General features: G+C 45.3%; 1 protein-coding gene across 1 annotated transcript; it reads right to left on the bottom strand.

Moving 5' to 3' along the window:
- Nucleotides 1–16518: 16518 nt before the first annotated feature.
- Nucleotides 16519–17143, bottom strand: PtA15_1A296 (uncharacterized protein; the record flags this gene model as incomplete). Its single annotated transcript, XM_053165308.1, has 2 exons — nt 16519–16698; nt 17081–17143. 2 exons carry the CDS (start codon nt 17141–17143, stop codon nt 16519–16521), a joined length of 243 nt encoding a protein of 80 aa, XP_053016513.1.
- Nucleotides 17144–17857: the final 714 nt, after the last annotated feature.

Here is a 17857-nt window from a genome sequence, read left to right as displayed (position 1 = left end):
AAATTTGCAAACTGATCAGACTGTAGCTGCTATATTTGGGGGTTTGTTGGTCAGTAAAGGTACATAATGAAACTTTGGGGGCTTGTTCACATTTTGCTAATAATATTGCAGAAGAATTCCCACGCTGGGATGAGATATAGTGGCAGAAAAACCAAGAACCTACCAAAGTAGTGACATTTGGAAACTGATCAGACTGTAGCTGCTATATTTGGGGGTTTTGTGGTCAGTAAAGGTACATAATGAAACTTTGGGGGCTTTTCCAAATTTTAGTAACCATATGGCAGAAGAATTCCCACCCTGGGAAGAGATATAGTGGGAGAAGCACAAAGAAACTACCAAAGCAGTGATATTTGGAAACTGGTCGGACTGTAGCTGCTATATTTGGGGGTTTTTTGGTCAGTAAAGGTACATAATAAAACTTTGTGGGCTTTTAAACATTTTGCTAATCATATTGCAGAAGAATTCCCACGCTGCGATGAGATATAGTGGCAGAAACACCAAGAACCTACCAAAGTAGTGATATTTGGAAACTGATCAGACTGTAGCTGCTACATTTGGGGGTTTTGTGGTCATTAAAGGTACATAATGAAACTTTGGGCGCTTTCCAACATTTTGGTAACAATATCTTGAAAGAATTCCCACACTGGGATGAGATATAGTGGCAGAAACACCAAGAGACTACCAAAGTAGTGATATTTGGCAACTGATCAGATTGTAGCCTTTGCATAATGGATGTGACCCCAAACACAATATTTCTGGGTTTCATATGCAGAGCAATTGTCCAATGAAATTTTATGTGGAAATATTCCTCATCAATCTGTGGTTGACAACAAAAGTAGATAAAAAAAAGAACCTGACAAAAATATGCTAAACCATGGTAAACTAATTTCAAAAAACCTTCTATGCATGTAGCACTTCAAGTATGATGTGCAATAGGGTGGTTCACAATAGGATAAAAATAAAACTTTAGAGTCAATTTTAAGGCCTTTATCAACAACTTTTTAAAAATATGGCAGGATTTACAGGATTAGGTGTCCCCTGGCAATCAGAGGGTGTTCTTCATTTTTTAAAAAACTGTCTGTAAAGGCCTCAACATTGGCTCTAAAAACTTATTTTTATCGTATTGTGAACCCCCCTAATATCTTCAGGAAGTTCAACCAACCAAATTAAAAATGTGTGCAGGATGGTATCATGAGAGAGGTCAGGGGTCAATGTTTTTCCTTTTTTGAAAAAAAGTAGATTTGGAGACTTCTGATAACATCAATTGTTGAAGTAAAAAAAAAGAAATAAATTTGAGACCCCTCAGCCACTCTGGATTAATCCTCAAACTTGCAATGTCTTTTTTTCATGAAGAATTGAACGGTGTATGTAGAAATTTATGAATGTTATCAGACAAAAAAAAGATTCCTGTGGCTTGAAGCAAATTCAGGGGGAAGGAGAGAGATTATAGAAGAGTATTAAGGAGACATGGAACACAGACAAAGGTATCAAGAAGAATAAAAAAAAAATTGATCAATATACGCTATATTGATCAATATACGCCATCGCAAATTCATCCATCTTGGTAGTGTACCCCCTTGGAGGAAGTACAACTTCCGGGTTGACCTGCTCCCTGGAACGCTTCCACAGGCCAGCCGCATCATCCCATTGTTGCCGGCATAAAACAAAGGGCTAGACAAACTGATCCAAGAAGGCATAGATCATGGCACTATCAGGCGGACGACGTCACCCTGGGAGGTGTTCAAACTAACAATGCATTTTGCAGACGCTTAGCAGAAAATGATTGACTTGGGCAGGATTTGAACCAGCGACCTTAGCTTGAAGCTAAGACACTATACTAGAAGTGCTGCCTTTACCAACTAGGCTATCAAGTCCATGCCTGATGTGTTGATTTTGACCACTGAGGATTACAACATTTCAACAGGCGGCACTGGTGTTGTTCACAGGAAAAAAGGACAGCAACTTACGACCATGCTTCAACTACTTCAAACTGAATGCTGTCACGGTGAAGAATAGATACCCACTTCCGTTGATGATGGATTTAGTGGACAGTTTGCTTGATGTGATAAAAACAGAAAGAAGATTCATTGAATTTATGCACTTTCATCACAAAGTTATATCTACCCAGCCAAAATGTTTGTTTTTCATATATGAAAACACATTTTGAGTGGTGTGGACGGCATAATAAGCACATGATCAATGAAAATATATTATTACATCAAGATAAATCTGGTTTCTGCCAAGAAATGGAGATTGCTTTGCAATGCAGTTGAACACAGGTTCTGTAAAAGATACAATTACTCAAATAGTCCAGTTGGGGTGGATATCAGGTTGATATGTGTCAGACACTGAGACACTAAGTCCATGTGTCTACAATGTTTAGTACATGTCTTATAACCTAATGCACCACCTGCAAATGGGTGTGGTTTTCTCCGCAGCCACAGCCAGTGGTTTTCCCTCGGAACTCGCGCGGCCCCCGGAAAACTTGTGCGGCCCCCGGAAACCATCATTCGGGGTGATGATACACATAACTCACCCGGGCCGTTCATCTGGCTGGTCAAATGACGACCAGCCAAGTTGTGCAACTTGATGACCGGCGAGCCGCGGGTCATCAGGACACACCGATGACCGGACAGCCGCGGGTCATCAGGACACACCAATGACCGGACAGCTGGCCGGTCATCGAGCTATACATGCCTCAATGACTGGTCAGACGGCTGGTCATCAAGGCAGACAGCTCGATGACCGGAGCCGGCCGGTCATCAAGAAGGCAGACACTGATCAATGACCGGTCATCAAGGTTACACCTTGATCACCTCAGACCGGCCAGCTGGCTGGTCATTGAAGTGTCCTTGATGACCGGCTGGCTCCGGTCATCGAGGTACATGTATACCTCGATGACCAGCCGTCTGACCAGTCATCAAGGTATACACCTCAATGACCGGCCAACTGGCTGGCCATCAAAATTGTACCTCGATGACCGGTCAGCTGGCTGGTCGTCGAGGTATACAGGCACCTTGATGACCGGAGCAGGCCGGTCGTCAAGGCATACAACTTGATCATCCCTGTCATCAAGGCTGGATCATTGACGACCGGAGCCGGCCGGTCATCAAGGCCTTGATCATTGATTACCGGAGCCAACCGGCCATTAAGGCATACACCTTGATGACCGGCCAGCTTGGGTCGGTTCATCAAGGTACATTCATACCTCGAAGACCAGCCGGCTGGCTGGTCATCGAGGTACATATGTTGATGGCCAGCCAGTTGGCCGGTCATTGAGGTGTATACCTCGATGACTGCTCAGATGGCTGGTCATCAAGGTACATGTACCTTGACATCAAGGACACCTCGATGACCAGCCAGCTGGCCGGTGATCGAGTTGTATCTGTGCCTTAATGACCGATTAGATGGCCGGTCATCGAGTGTTTACCGTCTTGATGACCGGCCGGCTCCAGTCATCGAGCTGTCTGCCTTGACGACCAGCCGTCTGACCAGTCATCGAGGCATGTATACCTTGATGACCGCCCAGCTGTCCGGTCATTGGTGCGTCCTGATGACCCGCGGCTCGCCGTTCATCAAGCTGTACAACTTGGCTGGTTGTCATGTGACCAGCCAGATGACCGGCCCGGGCGAGTTATGTTTACCCCGAATGATGGTTCCCGGGGGCCGCGCGAGTTCAGTTGGAAAACCACTGGGTGTGGCTGCGGAGAAAACCACACCCATTTGCAGGTGGTGATGGTTAAAGACTTCTTTAATAATTGACTCTTGTACATGAAGTCAAGAGTTCAATTCCCTGTCATTACATTAATTATGTACCTTTTCTTCCTATGTACTATTATTATGTACTTATTACATATTTCACATTCTTTTGAATATGTAATTAAACCTTATTTCACACTGATTACATATTTGTACATACAGAGAGAGATAATCTTATCTCTCTGTGTATTTATCCTGATTAAGCTCAAAGTATGTACAAATGGGGAGATTACATACCCATTTATGTAAATCCCCTTCTGAATTCCGTGATCACTCCTCCTTGGAGTTAAGGATCTCTCAGGACCTTGACTCGAAGGAGGGAGCTGATCCCTGCAATATAAAAAGGGAGGTCTCTCACCTGTAGAGATTCTCCCACAAAGATTATTGCCATACAAACCCGTGTACCTTACTGAAAATACAGTGAGTGGGGTTTTTACATAGTCTACTAACCATCTTCTTCCTTTACAGCCCTTTCTCTCTCTTCGTGTATCTCTACCCTAGGTACAGGTGTTATTATCACACCTGTAACCTAGAAGATAAGTGAGTTCCTCCTTATACCGCAACGGCGCTTGGCTTGATTTTCGCCGCGTCCCCTTACACACGTAAGGGTGCCAGTCCCTCCGCCTCTCGGCGTTGAGTTGGAATTTATTCCACTGGCTTTCCAGCTATAGTGTGACCATTCTCCGCTTGCCGCTACTTCTCCGCCGCGGCCCGCGAGCTAAAACCCATCAGAGTTACGTCACATAAGAGACGAACCCTGACAATATGAAACCATGTCCAACATGAATTCATACAAGATTCAGCATCAATTCAGACACACTTGAGCATAAATTCAATCCAAAATTACACATAAATTGGTGTCAAGTTCTGCCAGAGATCTTAAAGGGTTCCTAAAGAGAGGGGTGAAGGCACTTGCACGCAAGTTCTGAGCAAACATCTGTGGTGTTGGTCAAATCAATGACCAGTCATTGTATTGGTCACATCAATGACCGGTCATCCTGTATTGAACAACATGATGGTCATCCAATTGGATTCCCGGTCATCCTTGTTGAGGGTGACAGGAGATGAACACTGAAGTTCACAGACGTGAAGTCTAGTGACACTCAGGAGTGAGGAAAGAGATGATTCTGATTCACTGAGGAGAGAAACGCCTACGGCAATCTAGTATAGACTATATACAAGATTGCTAGTGTTATGTTTGAAGCATACTGTATAATGAATATAAGCATAATCCAACAATCCTATCAATCACCGGTCACATTGATGACTGGTCATCCTAGTTTTGTTATGACTGGTCATTGTATTGATGCCCGGTCTATCAATGACCGGGCATCCTATTGATAGCCGGCCTATCAATTACCAGTTGGTCTGAGTCATTGTATCAATGAATCACCAGTATATTGATGACCGGTTGTTTTATCAATGACCGTTATGTTATGAGTGGTCTATCTATGACCGGTCATTGTATTGACGCCCTGGCATCCTATTGATGCCCGGTCCTCCTGTTGATAGTTGTTATGTACATCCCGGTCTATTGATGATGGGTCATCCAAGTTTTTTTTGTTGGTGGAGGCCCGGAGAGGGGGGGGGGGGTGAAGCTATGTAGGATTATGTAGGCTCTGCAAAATCTTCCTTACGGAGGCTCTTTAGCGGTGGGTAAATCTAGCAAGCCTTAAAGATTTACCAAACAACCATTTAGCTAAAGAGCCCTAAAGAGGGCACGGGGGTGTAAAATCACTTACATACTCTGTAAATCTGCCTTGCCGAGCGGGTTTACAGAGACAAGGGTGGATGCTCTCAGTGAGCAAATATGTAAATACAATGAATATAGTTAGGAGGACTATCAAGCAACACAAAGATACAATAAAAACTCCATTGCACATCTCTGCATCTTTTTACAGTCAGATTTTCATCTGGATAACTGCCCACCCTTGGCTGAGTAATGAACATTCTGAGAAATTTGGAAGAAATTAGAAAATTGCCACATTTTTCATTTTTAATTTGTTTTATTTCATAATCATTTTTTGGAACTTCTTTTCCTCCTTGGTAGCCAATCTTATGACTTGAAGTCTGTGGGCTGAGCTTCTGCATTGAAAAATGTGGTACCAAAAAATTAGATGACCCACTGTAAGTCACTGAACCATGAGAGGCTACGTGAACCAATGATCCAACCGGTTCACCAGGTGTCAATTGTGGTATTCAAAATTTAAGGTGTTAAAAGTTGAAATCATAAAATTTTCATTACATAAAATCATAAAATCATAAAACTTTCAAAGGATAATTTTATATGTACCATTTTAGAAATGTTGCTCTAATTTGAGTGTTTGGGTGTACATTTTTTTTTCACCTCAGAATTTTATGATTTTATGGTGTTATGATTTTATGCAAGTCAACTTTGAACACCCTAATTGCATATTTCACTATTTACATAAAATCATAAAACCAATTTTGGCTGGGAGATGTCAGTGTGCATAAAACTTTAAGTGACATCTCCCAGGCAAAATTGCAGTTTATGATTTTATGTAAAAAAATCTTATGCAATTTTGAATTATGGTCTTCAAAGTTGAATTTCATGCATGTATAAATGCATAAATCATTCTTCTCTCAACCTTAAACGACAAAATTTGTTGCAGCACAAAAGCAAGACCACCGTGTGAAGACCACTGGTCAACACTGGATCTGCCATCATTCAAAAATTATCTCAGCTGCAAAGTGGCTTGACTATTTATAGCCTTCTGGCTGGCCTCTGTTCTCCATTGTCGCTCAGCATTGTAGCTTTTGGCCGGCTCTGTCCGCCATGTTGACCTATTCATTACCTTTGTTTTCCTTTGTTACTTTTGCAAATGATCTTTTTTGTACTCTAATTCCACCTCTTCCGGCGCAAGATCCACCTCATGGAATGCACTGCCTCTCCAATTACGACCCCTCCATTCTAATTTTTAAGCTATCTTGACATTCACAGAATTTGTATTTTACTTTTGGGTTTACTTCGCGCACAGAGGGAAACTCGTTGCGCACGGGAATTTCCGTTGACTCAACGTCACGTGACGTCGGGCCCCCCTCCGTGCGCGCCACCAGCTCCCCTCAAAAAACTATCCGCACACGGGGGTGCCGTGCGGTGACAGGTGGCCGGGGTGAAGCACTCCGGCCACCCGGAGGAAACAATCCCCTCAATGACCGGCACAGACCGGTCATCGAGAGACTACACTCTTGATGACCGGAATAGACCGGTCATCGGGAGGTACATCCCTCTCGATGACCGGAATAGCCCGGTCATCGGGAGGCTAAATCCCTCTCGATGCCCAGACCGGTCATCGAGAGGACATATCCCCCTCGATGACCGGAATAGACCGGTCATCGGGAGGCCAAAATCCTCTCGATGACCGGAATAGACCGGTCATCGGGAGGCTACATTCCTCTCGATGACCGGCATAGACCGGTCATCGAGATGCTACATCCCTCTCGATGACCGGAAGAGACCGATCATCAGGAGGTTACATCCCTCCCGATGACCGGAGTAGACCGGTCACCCACCAGGAAAAATCAGTAGTCACTAGATGACAACTGACATGACACCTGCTCCAGCTGGCTATCCAGCCTCTAGTGCAATTTTCACGAGCTGATCCTCAGCTTTGTCCCAGGCACAGCTGCCTCCAGTCTTGGCACAGGACAAGCCACTGCTCAGCCTTTGCCTGAGCAAGAACAGGCATTGATAAATGCACACCTGTCCTCCGGGGGCACGCCCACGACCACGCCCTTTGAACAGGGCGTGTGGGACCGCGCACCCTTTATCAAGGGCGTGCACGCCCCCACATAGGCGTGCACAAGCGTGCACCGTGCCTGCTCGCCGAGAGCCCCTCGGTGGGCAGGCGCAAGTACATATACCTGCTCGCCGAGAGCCCCTCGGCGGGTATGGTGTATGTATCCCTGCTCACCGACAAGGATAACTCTCGGCAAGCAGGTATACAAACACCTGCCCGCCGAGCCTGCTCACCGAGAGCCCCTCGGCGGGCAGGTGCATCTATACCTGCTCGCCGAGAGAAATCCTCGGCGAGCAGGCATACAGATCCCACCTCCTCTCGGCGAGCAGGTATACATACACCTGCCCACCAAGCCTGCTCACCGAGAGCCCCTCGGCGGGCAGGTGCATTTATACCTGCTCGCCGAGATAAATCCTCGGCAAGCAGGCATACATATCCCACCTCGCCAAGAGCCTCTCGGCGAGCAGGTATAGTTGAACCTGCCCGCCGAGGGGCTCTTGGCGAGAAGGTATACTTGAACCTGCCCGCCGAGGGGCTCTTGGCGAGCAGGCTCGGCGGGCAGGTGTTTGTATACCTGCTCGCCGAGAGTTATCCTTCTCGGCGAGCAGGCAAGGCTCTCGGCGAGCGGGGATATGTATGCCTGCTCGCCGAGGATTTCTCTCGGCGAGCGGGGATATGTATGCCTGCTCGCCGAGGATTTCTCTCGGCGAGCAGGTATACATGCACCTGCCCGCCGAGCCTGCTCACCAAGAGCCTCTCCGCGGGCAGGTGCAAGTATACCTGCTCGCCGAGAGGCTCTTGGCGAGGTGGGATATGTATGCCTGCTCGCCGAGGATTTCTCTCGGCGAGCAGGTATAAATGCACCTGCCCGCCGAGGGGCTCTCGGTGAGCAGGCTCGGTGGGCAGGTGTATGTATACCTGCTCGCCGAGAGGCTCTCGGCGAGGTGGGATCTGTATGCCTGCTCGCCGAGGATTTCTCTGCGCGAGCAGGTATACATGCACCTGCCCGCCGAGGGGCTCTCGGTGAGCAGGCTCGGCGGGTAGGTGTTTGTATACCTGCTCGCCGAGAGTTATCCTTCTCGGCGAGCAGGCAAGGCTCTCGGCGAGCAGGTGCATGTATACCTGCTCTCCGAGAGGCTCTCGGCGAGGTGGTATCTGTAACTGCCCGCCGAGGGGCTCTCGGCGAGCAGGTATACTTGCATCTGCCCGCCGAGGAGCTCCCGACGAGCCATGGTGCACGCCTGTGAACGCCCATGTGGGGGCGTGCACGCCCTCGCACGCCCATACAGGGGTGTGCATGCCCTTTCGCCCTTTATCAAGGGTGTGCGGTCCCACACGCCCTTTTCAAAGGGCGTGGGCGAGGGCTTGCCTCCGGGGGACGGGTGTGTGTTCATCAACACCCGTTCTTGCTCAGGCAAAGGCTGAGCAGTGGCTTGTCCTGTGCCAAGACTGAGGGGCAGCTGGGCCTGGGCCAAGGCTGAGCAGCAGCTTTGCCTGGGACAAAGCTGAGGAGCAGCTTGTGAAAATTGCAAGCTAGAGGCTTCAGCTGTGCCAAAATGGGCACTGAGCTGTGTGCCAGCCAGCCCTGAACTAGCAGATGGAGTAGCTTTGGAGCTGAAACCAGAGCTGTGTTATGTCAGTTGTCATCAACTGACTACTTTTTTTTCCTGGTGACCGAGAGGATACATCTCTCTCGATGACCGGCATTCCGGCCATCGAGAGAACACACCTCTCTCAATGACCGGCATTCCGGTCATCGAGAGGCTACATCCCTCTCGATGACCGGAATAGACCGGTCATCGGGAGGTTACATCCCTCCCGATGGATGACCGGAATAGACTGGTCATTGAGAGGACACATCCCCCTCGATGACCGGTCTGTACCGGTCATTGAGGGGACAAATCCCTCTCGATGACAGGTCTATGCCTGTCATCGAGAGGGATGTGTTCTCTCGATGACCGGAATGCCGGTCATTGAGAGAGGTGTGTTCTCTCGATGGCCGGAATGCCGGTCATCGAGAGAGATGTATCCTCTCGGTGACCGGTCTACTCCGGTCATTGGGAGGGATGTAGCCTCCCGATGACCGGTCTACTCCGGTCATTGGGAGGGATGTAGCCTCCCGATGACCGGTCTATGCCGGTCATCGAGAGTGATGTAGCCTCCCGATGACCGGTCTATGCCGGTCATCGAGAGGAATGTAGCCTCCCGATGACCGGTCTATTCCGGTCATCGAGAGGATTTTGGCCTCCCGATGATCGGTCTATTCCGGTCATCGAGGGGGATATGTCCTCTCGATGACCGGTCTGGGCATCGAGAGGGATTTAGCCTCCCGATGACCGGTCTGTACCGGTCATCGAGGGGGATATGTCCTCTCGATGACCGGTCTGGGCATCGAGAGGGATGTACCTCCCGATGACCGGGCTATTCCGGTCATCGAGAGGGATGTACCTCCCGATGACCGGTCTATTCCGGTCATCGAGAGGCATGTAGTCTCTCGATGACCGGTCTGTGCCGGTCACCGAGGGTTTTGTTTCCTCCGGATGGCCGGAGTGCTTCACCCCGGCCTCCTGTCACCGCACGGCACCCCCGTGTGCGGATAGTTTTTTGAGGGGAGCTGGTGGCGCGCACGGAGGGGGGCCCGACGTCACGTGACGTTGAGTCAACGGAAATTCCCGTGCGCAACGAGTTTCCCTCCGTGCGCGAAGTAAACCCGTTTACTTTTTAACTACCTTGAACTGCATTTCTGACCCGAAGAATTGCTTTCTTCATCAAACACCACTGCCGGCGCCACAATGCCCAAGGCGCTGTTTCACCGGATCTGGAAAATGACAATACACTTGCACTTTTGGTTACCCCCCTCACTGTGAGTAAATGTCTTTTGTCTCCTCATTCTCACCTAAATGTCTTTTGAATAATTTCCTTTTGCATTAAGCCACGGCTATGTACGTGGAATATAGCCCAGCCCTTGCCCCGCCGACTTCGACTTTCAGAGACACAGTGACTAAAAGTGATTTTACCTAATGCAGCCTGGGGATAGGGCATTGGACGCGGCATCAACTCACGATAGCTCCCCTCGCCATGTGAGGCATCCACAACATACTCGAATATTGTTCCACTTCCACTAAAACCAACAACAAAATTTTAGTCTTTATCCCACGACCTCAATCTCAAATCCTCACTTTAAATGTCTTACATTGGTCCTGCCTGTTCGCGCGAGGAGGAAAACAACAAGCAATCAATTTTTGCTCGATGTATGCCTGATGGAGCTCACCTACTGGGAGATTGTGATATGGCGTGTATTTATTCTCAGGCACTACATTGGCCTGAAGAGCGGGCAATAGTTGATGTCAATGGCAACAATCAAGCCTTTTCAACATGTTGTCAGAAAGGAAAGGTCAAATTACTGGACACCTTTGCCCCTGGTCCCAAATACCCGGAGTTGTTGAAGAATCTGCTGATCGGTGAATCAAAAGGTACGCACACTAGCATTGGATTTTGGCAACTTCAACCAAAGCAGTGATCCACTTCATCTTCAGATGCTAAAAACTTCCAGAGATATATAAGGACATACAACAACTCGATATCCTTTACTTCTCTTGGCTTCACTCTTAGCAATCAAGCGGGCAAAGTCCCAAGAGCACCTGTGTTCACTATTCAAGGAGGACTGTCTCACGACATTGGTCCAATTCAACCATTAGTAGCAAGTGATGCTCATTTTTCTCAGATTTTTGTTGTGGGCAATGGAGGTCTTCAAGAGGCAAATCATCGGAAGACATGCGCTCTTGGATCATTTGCAAGCATTTCTACACGTGATGGCATTGACATCAAGATTATTGTCAAGCTGCAGAACTTCATGTACCAACACAATCCATATGCAAAATTGTATTGCATGGCTGGTAATATCATAAGAAGATGAAAATACATTTCAATGATTCTTAAGACTGTGGAAAATGCTTCAAATGACCCTAGACAATACAATGCTCCAACATTCCAAGAGGTAGGAATCATAATAGAAGGCAAAGGAATACCCAAGGCCCCTCGAGAGATTGTTCTTGAAACTGAAAGTGGGCATTCCAGTCGTATTACTTAGGAATTTGAGTATTGCCGATGGCTTGTGCAATGGCACCAGGTTGGTAGTCCTAAGGCTAACCAATAATACTATCTGCGGCCGTATCGTGACAGGGCCGCACAAGTATAAAGAGGTAACCATTCCTAAGATAACGCTCTTGCACAAGGTTGATTCATATTTTAAAGTATTGTTTTATTGATATCAATTTCCTGTGGGTTTGGCCTTTGCAATGAGAATTAATAAATGCCAAGGACAGAGCATGAAGCGTGTAGCTTTAGTTCTTAAAAATCAAGTTTTTGCACACGGACAATTGTATGTAGGCCTTTTGCGTGTACGTGACGTGTCTAATTTACTGGTTGTTCAGTTGGCAGATAAAGATCAAGAAGAGGTAACCAATGTTCTGTGAAAAAAATTTGTATTTAAATAAGTGCTATAGAAATCTTACTGTTACAGATTTCCTACATAAGGGTTTATACAGGGTGGCTTAGCCGCCCCTACACTCTAGTAAATTAATAAAACTTTGTTTGCAGGGGATCTCACCAATCTGCTTAAGTAATCTTTGGCTTTCCCAGCCAAAGAATTTTTATGAATTTATGATTTACGCATTTATGCATGCACTAGGGAACTCGCAGCTCTGCCGCGGCCCACTTCCATGCCACACTCATTAGCCTGGTTCACATTGGGGCATTTTATGCCCTCAGCTAAAATTAGTGATAAAAAAATAAGCTTAAATGGCCGCAGGAGTGCAACTTTCAGAAAGAACTGATGTTAAACGCAGTTGATTGTAATTAAAATCCTGCTTGTCAAGGAACAATGTGAGCTGGGCTATTCAAGTACACACAACAATGGGAAGTTACTTACGTTATGTTATCCAGAGGGATTTTTGTAACGTAACTTCCCACCTTTATCAGATAACGCGTTATCACTATCTGGTAAAATGTGATTGCGCACGTTTGGATATTGTAAAGGATGGCAATTTCCCCCTCAATATCGCGAAAAATAACGCCAGTAACGTGCTAGCTGCATTATCTGGCGCAAAAACACTGTAAAATGGGCAAAAAACCCGTGTTATCCGCATATTATCCCCCTTAACTGCGGGGGATAACGTAACGGGTCTAATAAATCAGGAAAAAATAAAAGAATCACGTAACTGCAACATTGTTGCCGTTAGCGCAACAATAACAGCAAAAATTAAGTTTCATTATCCGTTGCTTTTAGTTACGGATAAAGTAACTTCCCATTTTAGTTACGGATAAAGTAACTTCCCATTGTTGGTACTACACAACATCCCACATGCATATAGCTACATATCACACAAAAATCATACAAAACCAGAATACAAATACAGGAAAAACAACTAAAGATGAAAAAAATATCCCACACCACACATCTACCATGCTAGGGCCATTATCATGTACTAAATTATTCTACTCAACTACATCTTTGAACACTGCCAAATTAACAACATTTGTGGTTAAACTGGATAACCACAATTTGCCTTTGTCTTCAACTAAGCCCACCATTCACCCTTCAAGGTTTGTTGCCCACAATAAAGCAACATATAACTGGCCATGCGCAAACACTGTCCTTAAGAATACTCCATCACCTCCCAGTTTCTGACCCTGAGCCTTATTGAAAGTCATTACAAAAGCCGTAGCCACCAGGAACTGATATTGCAAAAACTTGGTGCCAAATACCTCATCTGGTTTATGGATGATAGTAACTTTGGGCAGAGCAATCTCAATCCCTGCAGTCAGGCCTGTGATTACCTGAAATTTTAAAAAATGTGGTTGAACCCTGTGAACATAAGTTGAGACCCATTGCACAGGCCTGTCCCTATTGTTGGGTTTTGGCGGCAGACCACCAGCATAACCCCCATCAATTGTAGAAGAGGGGCAGGAAATCCAGTCAACACAAGTTTTCCTAAGATATCTGTGCCTACTGTTTTGTTTTTGTCACTTTGAATTTCATCCATTGCTTACACCATGACACAATGTAATTCAGAGAGATCATATATAATTGCAGCAATTGAAAACCAGTAGTAGTAAAAGAACTAAAGAAAAACAATGTTAATAAAGAAGAATTCATCATGAAGAAAAAAATAAACAAGTATTCTGTGTAATTTACCTAGTAATTGCTAGTTGAAGTTTATTGACAGACTTTTGAGAATGGCAATGAAATTAGAGAGAATAATTAAGAATAAAAGAAAAACATTGAGTTGGTGATTGATGAATTGAAACAACATAACAAATACCAAGTACATACTTTTCCTCCTCCCCCTGAACAATTATTCTCTGAGGAATTTTTTTATGGAAACAATCGACTAATAGACACTGCTTGATGGAGTTGAGTTATCTAGATAAGAAATTGTTTCAGGTTGCTTGATAAGCTTGACTTTTCCTTAGGTTGATATCATAGTTCAGTTGAGGTGGTGATGGTCTTGGTTCTGAGTTCATTTGCTAAGAAGAAAGACTGAGAGAAAATTCTGGAATATGTTTCCAAGCCCGCAACTATTCCATGTGACATACAGTTGACATTCCATCCAACACACAAAACCCCGGGAAGAGGTTTAGGCAGAGTGCATTGACCAAGTCCGCATTAACCCTCAGCGGTGTCAGAATTGGCCAGGAACTTTAGTAGACCATGCCCTTTCTTGACTTCCCAACATCAAGCAGTACTAATCCCAGCCTCAGATCACCATCCACAAATTGGATAAAAGCATTGAGCACCACAGACTGGACATTACTCCTGAATGCTTGTACCTTGTTGAGTGATACAAGTTCCAAATTCTTGGTGATGACGGCAACTGATCCCATTACGAGTAGCCAGGGTCCAAATTGTGTTGACTCCAATTTTCCCTCTTCTGAGCTAAAATAATGCATGGCCAGCTGCATGTTCTTTGACAATCTGAACCACATGACCTGGGGCCACAACCAATATTACAATCCAATTAAACTTGCAGACCCTTGTGCAAGTATGTCCCCAGTGCCCACCTCATACTACCAGCAATGTTTGCTCAAAATTTCCTCAAATATGAAGTGTACACCACCAAAGCATGAGTTGTTGGTCCAGAGGTGCCTTTACTGCCTTAAGGAACGGTCCACCATTTCAACTGAAGTACAATGTGCCACTGTTATTTCATCCTAGATCAGAACTTGCAACTTGATAAGAGTCTGCACAATGCAGACCTGTATCTGAGCTCAATAACAGGTCCTTCAAGACCTTTGGGTACAATGTATGGTACTCTGTTGGAATATTTGCGGCTCCCATTTGGCAAAAAGATGGGTAAAGTAATGTTGGCACTTCTTGGTTTGCAATTTTGCACTCCTGGACCCAGTGAAAAGACTGAAATCCTTAGCATGGATCTCCCCAGCAACCTAGCTGGTGTAGAATCTTGCCCCCAAACTCCTGAAAAATATAAGTCTTGGTGTTTTGCAATGGCAGCTTGGTCACAGCACCACAGCTGCCGCGCGTCGAGCTATTTTAAGGCCTTTATTAATCATGATCAATTTCTTAAAAAATGAAGAAGTTGCTCTGATTTTCAGGAGACAGCCAGTCATCTTGCCAGATTTTTTAAAATATGTTGATAAAGGCTCTAAAATTGACTCTAAAATTGCATTTTTATCCTATTGTGAACCCCCCTAATTAATACTGATCAATTCTGCATAGTGGTACTAAACTTCTAGTACTTGTGTCAAGGAGAGGATTATGTTGATATCTAAGTGACTTCCCTCTAGTGCCATGTCCCGCTATGTTCCAGTTTGTTTCTAGATGACATTGTCAACCTAATCAATGCTGGTGTTGTCATTGCTTGCACTTGATCCTCAAAACTTCTCACTGCAAAATCTCCGCTCAAGCCTCTTCTTTTGGATACATAAACTCACTTGTTTATCATCCTCTAGAGTTTCCCTTGGGTAACTGACATTCTACTATTTGTCCTTTCATAGCACTCACCATATCATCATCATTTGTGCTATTGTTCCTCCACGTTTGACTTCATCATTTGTCAACGTCTTATTGAGATCTTCCTGTGTTTCTCAATTCATTCTTGCTTTCCCCTTCCTTTTGACACTCCGCCAACACTTTTCTCTAGCAACTTCATTTCTTACTTCCATTCAACACTTCGCCAATCATCATTTTCCATTGCACTGTTGTTTATCCCTTCTATTTGGCTATCCGCTGACCATTGTCCTCCAGTTTCAGGACATCTCACTCCAGTAGGTCTTCATTTGAAAACCCTCTGATCTCATTGAATCTTCATCCCAATTGTCCGAGCTGATTCCCTGTTCTTAGTTCTTTCCTCACATTGTTCTATTTTGTCTTCTTGGGCATCCTTTGTCCCTTTTTCCTTTGCTGTCTTTGCCGTAAGGTACTTTTCTCATTTCTTTCTTTTTCTCATGTATTTCTTGCAACATGTAACTTACTCAAAATACATCCTTAGGTTTGTCTATTCACAGATGAAACCTAAGCCACAGTTCTGGTTTATAGGTTTTATCTCTCCTCTAGGGTGTATAGGATAACTTGTTGAGTTTTCTCACTCCACCCAAGTCTAGGGAAAAAAATTAATTCAACCTGTTGTAATTTAATGCTGGCTAGAAGTGTAACAGCAGATCTAAAATCTGCATGTGATGCTAATTGATCAGGAGGGTTTGCGCGGTGAGCACTGCCAAAAGGAATCTGTGCCTCACCAGGATTCTTCTCCTCTCTTTCTAAGAATGAATTCTTTTGTGGGTGTGGAAACTCTTATGCTCATGGGAATAGGTACACTCCGTTGTTCCTAGTTCGAGTACCTTCAATCTAAGTAAAGTCATTATATCAAGCAAAGTCACGTAGCACTATTTAATGTTGTGTCTGGTCAAGTGTCTTGAATGGACTGCAATTTAATTGAGTAAACCAGAGGGTGAATCAGACATGCACTGAGAGAATTGCTTAGATCAATGTGAGAAGGACGACCATTTCATGGGCCTGTGCATTTGCAAACAACCAGCAGTCCTCCCTTTGTTCGCCGGTCTGTCCAGGCGCTTTCTGCTTGCTCCGCATAATCTTTTCAGTACCGCCTAAGTCGTCAATCCGGCTGTCACTAAGGCCTGGCAAGAACTCAGAAGCATCCTGGCATCAACCAAAGTGCCTGATAGCTATTGCAAGCCTTGAAATCTTAAAATGCTTACAATAGGACCGCTGAAGGTAACTTGATTGAGTAAGACAACACCCTGTACAAATTAACCTCGATTCGGCTGCAGGCCTTTTCCGGCTACGCTGTTGGGCAGCACGGATCAATCAGCGGGAATTTGTCCCTCAACTGTGAGTGATTCGGAGTTCATTTTCAACCTCCTGCAGCAGAACCCATGGCAAAGCTGTAGTGAGGTGCAGTGCCCACGCCATACAAGCCTTCTGCATATAAATATGACCAATCCGAGAATATTGATTTAATCCCATGGATGACTACCGCGCATGCCTCATCAAAACAGCGCTGGAGACTTTATAAACGAACCTTGGACAAGGAGTAGAGCAGGGAGGAGCGCTTCGCACTGTTGGTGGGTGGAATCACACTCATTTACTGGGTTAATCAAGGCTATCAGATGTACATGGCGAAGCACATGCAAGTTCAGTACAGATTGAAAAGCACCAAAAAAATCACTTTGAGTTATGCGGCGGATCAAGGGACCGGGAGAAGAAATAGTACCCGGTTGCTTGAAATCTCAGTGGGTGGAATCGCACTCATTTACTGGGTTCATCGGCAGGCTATGATACATGGCAAGCATATGTAGGTTCAGTCACAAGCGCAGCCAAGGTAGATTGAAAAGCATTAAAGATCATTTTGACTTATGCGACGGATCAAGGGACCGGGAAAAGAAATGGTACCCGGTCGTTTGAGGAGATCAACAAAAAAAATCTGAGCCATAATTAGTTCATGAACACAAATATAGCTAGTCTTCATTATGGGCGGATGGAAAGCACCGGCAAAGAACCTGAGACCGAGCCATATGAAGGAATAGGATTAACTATTTTGGAAGGTGGAAAAGTGGCTGTGTCATGAGTTTGGACAATTTTGGTAGGTATAAGATCAGATCGGCTGAGGGTGTAGGACAAAAGAGGTGATTATTCAGGAAACGCGTTTGGTGATTGGGAGCAGCTAAGACTTTTTACATAACAGAAACAAAGGAAGTGCGAGTTGGCTAATTGAGCAGGTGGAAAAGTAATAGGCGCAAAAGGAAAATGATAAGCGCAAAAAATCTGGAACCACAGTTGCTTTATTGTGTGCAGGCGA

The sequence above is a fragment of the Puccinia triticina genome, chromosome 1A (assembly GCF_026914185.1).
Source record: "Puccinia triticina chromosome 1A, complete sequence".
Classification (NCBI taxonomy): Eukaryota; Fungi; Basidiomycota; class Pucciniomycetes; order Pucciniales; family Pucciniaceae; genus Puccinia; species Puccinia triticina.
This window is presented reverse-complemented; position numbering and strand designations above follow the sequence as displayed.